The sequence below is a fragment of the Enhydra lutris genome, unplaced genomic scaffold, assembly GCF_002288905.1.
Source record: "Enhydra lutris kenyoni isolate GAN:26980312 unplaced genomic scaffold, ASM228890v2 scaffoldscaffold61, whole genome shotgun sequence".
Lineage (NCBI taxonomy): Eukaryota > Metazoa > Chordata > Mammalia > Carnivora > Mustelidae > Enhydra > Enhydra lutris.
In genome coordinates this window covers 3,346,465-3,355,794 of record NW_019154145.1, presented here as the reverse complement: position 1 = coordinate 3,355,794, position 9,330 = coordinate 3,346,465, and the positions used below count along the sequence as shown (strand labels likewise).

Sequence of the window (9,330 nt, the reverse complement as noted above, 5' to 3'; positions counted from 1 at the left end):
CCAATGGCGAGGGCCGTGATGGAGAGGCTCGGTCACGCCAGGCGGGGCCGCTGTGAGTCACCGCCTGCCATTGGCCGGAGCTGACATCACCGGCGCGCAGCCCCCGGGCCGGGCGCAGCGTGATTGGGCGGTGCGCGGGGCGGGCGCGGACGAGTCACGTGGGGGGGAGGGAGTGGGGGGAGCCAGGCGGGGAGGAGGGGGAGGCTGGCAGCGGAGCTTTGAATAGGGAAGTTTTGCAGGGGTTACGTTTGCAGTCAGTCCGGTGTTTGCAAATATTGTGTGGGCTCGCGAGCGCGTCTCTGGGCTCCGGCGGGATCCGAACCCGCGGCGCCTAATTGCCGTGCACTGAGTTTGCATGAAACTTCGCCCGGCGCTGCAGGCTCGGCCGCGGCGCTCCCGACTGCAGACCGCGCGGCTCCCGGTTCCCAGCGCAGCCGCGACCGCCTTTCCCGCGCGACATGGACGTGCTCCCCATGTGCAGCATCTTCCAGGAGCTGCAGATCGTGCACGAGACCGGCTACTTCTCGGCGCTGCCGTCCCTGGAGGAGTACTGGCAACAGGTAAACGGGCGGCCGGCGCGCCCCGAGCCCTGCGCCGCGGAGGCTGCCCGCGCGCCCGGCCCCGGTGCGGGCTGCCGCGGGCGCGTCTGCTCCTTCTTCTTTTTAGTGGCTCGGGTGCCTTTTCCAGAAACTGCCACGATCAGCCTCAGACGCGCTGGTGCCGCCCGCGTGCGGAAGCCGCTTTCCCGGGGCCTCCGACGGCGGGCGGTGCCGTTGTCACAGCGGCGCGGCCGGCGGCGCTCGGGCTCCCCGGAGCTGCCGCCGGCTCCCGGGGCGTCTGGGCGGCCTCCTTCCGCGGGCAGCCCCAGCTCCGCGGCCTGATCCCGGCCCGAGCCCTTGGCAGAAGTTTGGTGCCTTGTACGAGCTCCAGACCCCACAGCTGGATCTTGTCATAGGAACTTGCCTGCAAGGCCAAGGATTTTTTTTTGTTTTTAATGGGGAATTTGTTTTTGTTTTTGCTTTTTTGGTGTTTGCACATAGAGTTGTTTTTTTGTTGTTGTTTGGTTTTTGTTTTATTATTATTATTATTATTATTATTAAAAATGTCACCAGTGAAACCTCCTTTTTTCTCTACTAGGTCACTTCCAGTTTCTTTTTCCTCTTGGGGATCCTTAAGATTTGTTTCGATCTGCCTTGTTTTTCTCACCTGCTTCTTTTGTCGACCAGAAAAAAAAAAAAAAAGCCAACAATGTTTGCACAACCAGTGACTTATCAGTCATATGACAATGAGCCCGTCCAAATTGCTTCAAGTCTGAGTTTAAGAAGAGTCTCCGTTTCCGGCATTTTTTTAGTAGAGCTGGAATTTTTGACATTGGACATTTAAGAAAGTTAACCCCCCACTCGCCCAGTTCCTTAGGATTGCCTGAAGGGAGAGACATTCTGACACTTGTCCCATTGTCTTTAAAAAGATCGGAGGAGGGATGGGGCTGTCTCTCTGCCCTGCTAGGCTGTTTGTTTGCTTTTTGTCACAAAGTGAGTTAGCAGATCAAATATATTCTGTGCGTTTCAAAGCCTAGAAAGCTTTTAAAAGGGTTGAAGTGCAAAGTGTTGCAACCTTCACATGCCTGCTTAATTGTTCCCAGCCCTATCCTGCCTTCCTCTCCCCTCCCCCCTTTTCCTCCTAAAGAAGCTGCTCCCTAGGACGTGATTGAAATTGATCTAAGTAGTTTCCTTCGGGCATTTGGGATTTGGGCCCCAAGCCAGGCTGAGCTCCTGGTGGCCTTCAGAGGCGTTTCAACTCTCAGAGAGCTGCGATTTGGTCCCCAGTGCTTATCAGCATAATGGAGATTTTAAATTAGCCAGATTATTAAAGTTTAACAAGATCTCAGTAATGTGCTTTCCTTTCTCTTCGGCAAGTCAATAAAATACCTTGCCGTCTCTCCTCCAGATACTGTTTCTCAGAACCCTGTCGTATGCACTGTAACTCAGACGTCTAATTTTAGGGGTAAAGAGAAAACAATCATTGTTTTTTTCCCCTTTGCTTGCTCATGCTAGCTCTGTGACGAGTCTGTGGGGAGGGGGAAGGGTGTGTGCTGTATTGTAGCAGGAGCATTTGCTAAGTAAGCAAGCAAGCATGAGCCCTTTGGGTAGGCTTCGCTAGTCCTGAAAATGATCTGCTAAACAGAGCGGAGTTTGCCGTAGAAATTTAAGTCTGTAGAGTCACGTGTGTATGGACAGCTTATATGGACAGACAGGCAGCTGATCCTAGTAAAGATAAGGGCAGATATAATTTAATCCTAAAATGTTTCCTACCGTTTTTCTTTTCCAGTGGCTAGAAAGTTTGAGATGGTGGGGAGAGGGGATGCTGGTCTGTCGGCAGTTGTAGCTTCTTGAAAGGTTGGTTGTGGGGCTGGGGAGGGGCACTGTCCGTGACACACTGCATGTATACTTGAACCGGGTCCTTTTTTGGCCGCTGGTCAGAATTTCAAAAGGAAGTCTCCTTTGGCATTGCGTGAAAGAAACAGAGTGATGACTCATACAGTTGTACTCTTGGCCAGTAGATAAAGTTCTGGTCCATTGTGGGACTCCCAGCAGGGCTGGGGAGGAATTTCCCCTCCTGCATGGTTCTCGATAGCAGACGGCCATTCTGGAATTATTGTTGCGGCTCCTGTTTTTCTCTGACCACCGTGGAAGTCATTAAAGTTGTGTGCGAGCTCGGCCCCGCAGCACTCGCGAATGGCATTCTTTGAAAGCCTCGTAGGTCGGGGCTGTACAGGAAACGGGGTGGTTTCTCCGCAGCTCCATTGATGTCCCCGAATGCGGACCCTCAGCTAGCTGCGTCCGCTCGCAGAGTGTGGCCCTGTTCTCTCAGCTGTGTCTCTAAAGAAAGACACACGCAATGTCAGAACACATTGCCTTGCGTGCAGTGCGGCCTTTCTGTGTTGTGCGTGAGAAAGGAGGGCCGCCCGAGCATTCCTTAAAGCACATGGTTCTCGAGACTGTCAGATGATCTGGTTAAACCTGTTGGGGGGGCATGTGCCTGAGGCTGGTTTTCTTTGTGTGGTTTACAGAAACTCTGTAGTCACGTCAACACTGGTAACTGTGACAAAGGTGGCCTAGTGACCCTCAGTCCTCGTGGCCACTGGTCCAACCTGGAAAGGCCTGGAGAGGTGTCCACGTCTGGTCCTTCTCCTGATTGCATATGTCCATTCCTAGAAACAGCTTTCCTCTCGCTCTCCTAGAGACGCGATTCTTACAGCACCACGGCCACGTTCTGTTTGCCCTTGACTCCTGCATGTTTTTTGGAAACGTGCTTTCAGTTCCACTGTTAGTCGTCATCACGATCACGTGTCTTCTTGTGGTTCCTCTCACACAGACCTGCCTGGAGCTGGAACGTTACCTCCAGAGCGAACCCTGCTACGTGTCAGCCTCCGAAATCAAGTTCGACAGCCAGGAAGATCTGTGGACCAAAATCATCCTGGCTCGGGAGAAGAAGGAGGACCCGGACCTGAAGCTTTCCTCCAGTCCCCCCGAGGATGCTCTGAACAGCCCCGGCTTTGCTTACAACCTGGAGACCAACAGCCTGAACTCCGACGTCAGCAGCGAGTCCTCGGACAGCTCCGAGGAACTTTCTCCCACCACTAAGTTTACCTCTGACCCCATCGGCGACGTCTTAGTCAACTCGGGCACCCTGAGCAACTCCGTCACCTCCACGCCCCCGTCTTCTCCAGAACTGAGCAGGGAGCCTTCTCACCTGTGGGGCTGCGTTCCGGGCGAGCTACACCCCCCTGGGAAGCTGCGCAGTGGGACTGCGGGAAAGCCGGGTGACAAGGGCAGCGGGGACGCCTCCCCGGATGGCCGGAGGCGGGTGCACCGCTGCCACTTTAACGGCTGCAGGAAAGTTTACACCAAAAGCTCCCACTTGAAAGCACATCAGCGCACTCACACAGGTCAGTCCCTCCTGCGACGCGGGAGGTGGGCCACTGGTGGGCGCCACTGAAGTGCACCAGCCCTGGGAGGGGGCCGGGGCTCCGCAGGAGGCTGGCAGAGCAGACACATCCTCACCTCATGCTTCCCCAAAAGAGTTGGGTCTCTGGGGAGGACAGAGTAGGAGCTCAAGGACTGGACGTGTGTGCCCGATGCAAGGGCGAGACTTTCAGATTAACCACATGAGGTAAATCCCGTTCTCCCCCTACACCCCATCCCTCATTCACTCCCACCTTCCTGGTGATCGGGGGGGCCTGTGTGCCCGCTCCGGGCATCCTGTCATACGGAGTTACCTCCGATTTTCTGAAATGAACCTCGAGGGTGGGGGGAAGGGCTGGCTGGGGGCTGTGGAACATGCGGGTGTCCTGGCGGGGGGGGGGGGGGGGGTGGGGGGTAGGGGGGGCGGGAGGTGGGAGCCTGAGCCATGCGCTCGGCGGGAAGCAGTACCGATCTCTGGGTGCTCGCTCGGATGTCCTCTGTGCATCACGTGGCCTTTGTTTTCTGCTACCAGTTTTAAAACAAAACAAAACAGCTTTGTAGTGAAAGCCCACAACTCAGTTGAACCTCCCTCAGATGAAATTCCTGGGAGGGTCTGGGGTGGCTGGGGGAAGGGTCACACACATTCCCGAGCCGGGAGGGATGTGATCTTGCACGTGGAGTCACGTCAGCAATGACCTGCCCCGGGACAGTGATGAGAGAGGACCTCAGACCTCAAGTCGGTGTCCTCTGCAGAGCCAGGGTCAGGACCCAGTCCCCCTCCTCCCCCCGCCACCCCAGTCTGTCCCGCAGGCCCACTCGGACACTGGCTGGGGCAACATGTTGAATTTCCTCAGGCAGCACTTCTAGTGAATTCGTATTTATCGTCTGCCTGATGGAAGAGGTCGATTTGGTCGCTCGATTGTCATTTAGAAAGTGCTTTGAAGGCCCCAGGATGGGGTTTCCCAGAAACTCATGACCTCAGTTTTAGAGAAATGTCGTTTCCCGGAGGAAAGTACAAAGCCTCATTCCACAGGGAAGTGAGTAAGGAACAAAATAAGTGCTTGAGAGAAACCGTTTCCATGGAGAGAGCAATAAAACCCTGCCCCCGCCAGGGCTGTGGGTCCAGTGGGCTGACACGTCACCTCAGAAGTATTTCGCCCGTCTGAGTATTTGTCATTCTTACACGGTAATGCTGAGGACAGTCACATGGGCCCTGCCCGGCTGGGGTCCGTCCGCAGCTCTTGGAGGCTCAGGGCTGCTGGATCAGGAGCCCCCCCCCCCGCCGCCCGCCATGTCCCCTCGAGCCCTAACCAAGGTGGGCCCCCGAACTGGCAAATGAGTTAACTTTTGTCCAGCTGCTTCTATGTGTTCTGTCGCCGCACACCTCCTCCCGTTCAGTGAAATCACGGTGTGCCTGTCGTGTGCTCTCTTCCCAGGAGAGAAGCCTTACAGATGCTCATGGGAAGGCTGTGAGTGGCGTTTTGCAAGAAGCGATGAGTTAACCAGACACTTCAGAAAGCACACCGGTGCCAAGCCTTTTAAATGTTCTCACTGTGACAGGTACGTGCACAAAGCTAGGGACTGAGGATGGCCTCTCCGGGGAGGGACAGGCTGCTGCAAAGACGGCGGGCGCTTCCCTGTCCCGCGCTCCCGCCTGGGACCTTCTCAGAGAGTCTGTAATCTGCCACTTGTCCAAATTAGGAAGAGCCAGGTTCTGGGTGCATGAGCATAGGGTGATTTCATTCATACTTTCTGGAGGTTGGCCTTCAGCCCTGCAGCCTGGATGGTTGAGTAATGAGGTCAGGTGAGATCCCCCAGAGGCTGGATCGGAGCCCCTCCTCTGCACGCCCCTGCACTGGACTTTCCTCCCGGCAGCACGAGTGGGAATGGCCGTGACTCCGTGGACTCCCTGCTTCTTCGGAGGGGGGCTGGGCTGGGAGGGCTGTAAGCTCCTCCAGGCGGGGACCTAACTTGTCGGGGGCCGATTGCTCCGCAGGTGTTTCTCCAGGTCTGACCACCTGGCCCTGCACATGAAGAGGCACCTGTGAGGGAGCAGAGCGGCGAATCCTGCGGGCTAAAAGGCTTCCAGGCTGAGAGACAGCCGTGGAAGGAGGGTGCGCGTTCCAGCCAAAGCATGCCATTTTGCACCCCACCCAGTTGCCTCCAGGACCTCGACTTGGAAGGTCTTTCGAGGGCGGAAACGTCATGTCAGAAGCGGCGGAGCACCCGCGGTGTGTGGTGTTTGGGTGGCCCTGGACTCGCCACGGGTACCTGTCTTCCGAGTGGTCCCTAAGCCTTTGCCGTGAGCATGTGCACTGAGAATGTTACTGGTTGGGTTGACTGTCTGCGGAGGGTCTGTTCGTTACTGACTGTGTGATGGGGGCAAGAGTCTTTTTCCCTTGCGGTGACCGCAAGAGGCAGTGAGCGCGGAGTTTGAGTGTACTGTGTGCGAGGAGCATCCCACGAGATGAGATGACCACCGATCATTTCCTGGGGGGTGGGGATCTGCGCCTTAGGGGGGAAAAAAGAAAAAGATGTTAAAAAAAAAAAAAAAAAAGAAGAAGAAGAAGGGAAAACATGGAGGGTGGGCGTGGGTGGTTAAGACCCCCGGTGTGGCGGATGGGTGTGGGGAGGGAAGCCCCTTCCCCGTGTGAGAGAACTTTCCGTGTCTGGTGCAGCTACGAAAAAAAAAAAGTGCAATGTGTCAAGTAGCTTGTTTACTTGCTACAACAGAGCTCATTTGTTACCCGTCGTATAAGCTGTGTATTTACGAATATAACACATTGATAACTTTTCCTTATAAGACAAAAAGTAATGCATGGTCTGGGGAACTATCTGCTTTCCATTCTTAAATCAGGACTACAATGTCGGTTCTAGTTACTGAGCAGCTAAGATAGGATTGGTCGAATTCAGTGATCCCTGGCCATCTGGGCCTGGCGATAGATACACAACTCTTCCCCCACCTCCCCCTACCCCAGCAATTTCACAACACTCCCCTTTCAGAAAGGCGTTGTGCAGCATAGGGTTATTTTTTAAATGATTCTGAATTTGAAGTACCTTTTTGGAGAATTTCCTGATGCCCTTTGAAGACATTGGGCATATGTTGGGTATCAAGAATGCTAGGGCTGGGAATTGCTAGTCTAATGTTGCATTAGACTAAGAACCTAAAATTTTTCTCCGTTGGGTGGATAAAACCACTAAAGCTTAGAAACTGTTTTCTCATGCAGCTAAGTTTCTCTTATTTATGCCTTGAGGACTAATTTCTGGTTTTCTAGCTGTTAATGCACTGTAGATCTTAATAATGGTGCCTTATGCAAGTGGCCCCTTCCATGGGGTCTCATACAGGGGTTTGGGTGATGCATGCTTTATTAAGGCTCTTTTCTCACCTGGCATTGTACTGTATCAATATATAATACAGAAACAAAAATCTCTTTAAAGTCCTCCTTCACAAAGATAAACAGAGAGATGAAACTCCCCAAACAAGTCAGTATTTACTCGATATTTTAGACAACTTGACTTCAGTGTTAAAGTGGAAAACACATGATAATTGGGAAATTGGACCATTTCTGCCACCATGAGACTTTCATGTAGACTTTGCACAACAATTGTATAGATCACACACCGGCTGTATTGAATATGTAACATTTTCACACATATTAAAGATACAGAAGTATAAAGAAACAATGTTAACGTATTTGCTTAAAAGGCACAAGCTCCACATATCTATCTAGCTATCTGTCGGTAATACAGAAAGTATATTACTTTTTTTAAAAAAGTGGGCGGAATTCTTGTGTATGTATATTTGTGTGTATAGTGTGTGTATGTGTGTGTGTGTGTATATATATACATATATATAGATAATATATAAATATTTTTTTAAGGAGAAATGAGAATGTTTAGATAGAAAATTCCACAGCCTGTGAAGAAATATTTCAGAATGGCCATAAAGGAGGTAAAAGTAAAAACCATAACTTTTATAAAGGCTTTATCTGTAATTTAATGATTTGCTACAGATCCTTGGCATCCAATCTATTTCAGACTGCTGACTTTGCTCATCGTTATTGAAAGGTCCAGAATAAGGGACCTTCGGCCATTCGAAAGTGGCACGGAGGGAATCCTAGCCCACTAATTGGTCTCAGACACACTAAGGGTTTGATTTTGAATTTCAGCCTTATTAGAACATCTACCCTAAGAGGAAGGGAATCACAGGGAGTCTTTTTTAGAATACTTTTTATGCAGATGAAGCTATTTTTTCCAGCACATAGATTCTTCCAGTTTTTCCAACGAGTAATTTCCCCGAATTGGCGTACCACAGCATGGACAGCTGCTAGGGCATCCAGCTGCTGGCTTGTGGGTGTGGATCTTTTCTTTATATATATGTATATATATATATATATATACACATATGAGTCTGGCTGGGCTGGTATTTTGTTTGATCTTCCTGGAAATGAGCAATGAGGAAAGCTCACATAACTGGTTTTTTTTTTTTCATCTGGCCTGATGGATACACTTACCTGAAGAGCTCATTTCATTTTGCTGAGGGGAAAATGCACTTTTCTTTTGGCAACTCCAAATCCAGGCACTTGGTTTGCTGGGTTTGGGGAAACTCCTTTTTTGGCCCTGCTGTGTTACTTAGCCATAACAATTCCATTAAGCAAGAAGGTAAACAAAAGACAAAAAAGGAAAAAAAAACAAAACCGAAACCCACAACAACTTGCACTGGCTTGTGTCACTTGCGAAACACCATGAAGTTGTGGGGCTGGGGCCGTGTGTGTCAACGCCTGTAATTTTCATAATAAGCAAGGACATAAAGAATTACATTCTGTTCAGGTGATAACTGAGCCTCAATCAAGCAGAAACTTTTTGCTTGACGTTAAAAAAAAATTTCTATTAGTGAAATTTCTTTTTTTTTTTGAAGCACCCTGTTAGCTAAAGAATCTTTGTAAGATTTTTGTAAAATTTTGTTTTACAAGATTTTATTTGAAATTGTTTTTTGCAAGATTGTTATATTTCTGTATGAATGTATTTTTTATTGGAATAACATAAAAGAATTCTTATCAGCATCTTGAGTCCGGTGGTTCTTTTTCGGGGTGGTGGGGGCGAGTGGCGGTGGGGGGGGCTGTCGAAAGAGATTCCTATTCTATTAATCAGCCTGGCTCCTCCTTGGGAAACATCGCTTGTGCAATTCTGACAGCCGCTTGCCTGCCTTTCCCGAAACCCTGACTTTTCAACAGCCCGTGCTGGGAGCTAATGTGGAAAGAGGAACCTGATGTTACTCTCAGGAAGGTAGAAATGACCGAGGACCCGCAGCAGGTCCAAAAGTCAGCCCTGGCTTCAACCCACTCTTCTTTATGAATATATATTT

The 9,330-nt window shown here is 50.9% G+C and overlaps 1 protein-coding gene across 2 annotated transcripts; it reads left to right on the top strand.

The window, feature by feature from the left end:
* The first annotated feature begins 251 nt into the window (after positions 1–251).
* Positions 252–9,028, top strand: LOC111158633 (Kruppel like factor 6). Of its 2 annotated transcripts, none has more exons than XM_022520797.1 (4): positions 252–560; positions 3,376–3,823; positions 5,402–5,525; positions 5,962–9,028. In XM_022520797.1, the coding sequence occupies exons 1-4, from the start codon at positions 459–461 to the stop codon at positions 6,011–6,013; spliced, it is 726 nt and encodes a 241-aa protein (XP_022376505.1). In that variant the 5' UTR covers positions 252–458; the 3' UTR covers positions 6,014–9,028. The 2 variants fall into 2 exon arrangements, with proteins under 2 accessions (XP_022376505.1, XP_022376504.1); XM_022520796.1 differs by having other exon boundaries at positions 3,376–3,949.
* Positions 9,029–9,330: the final 302 nt, after the last annotated feature.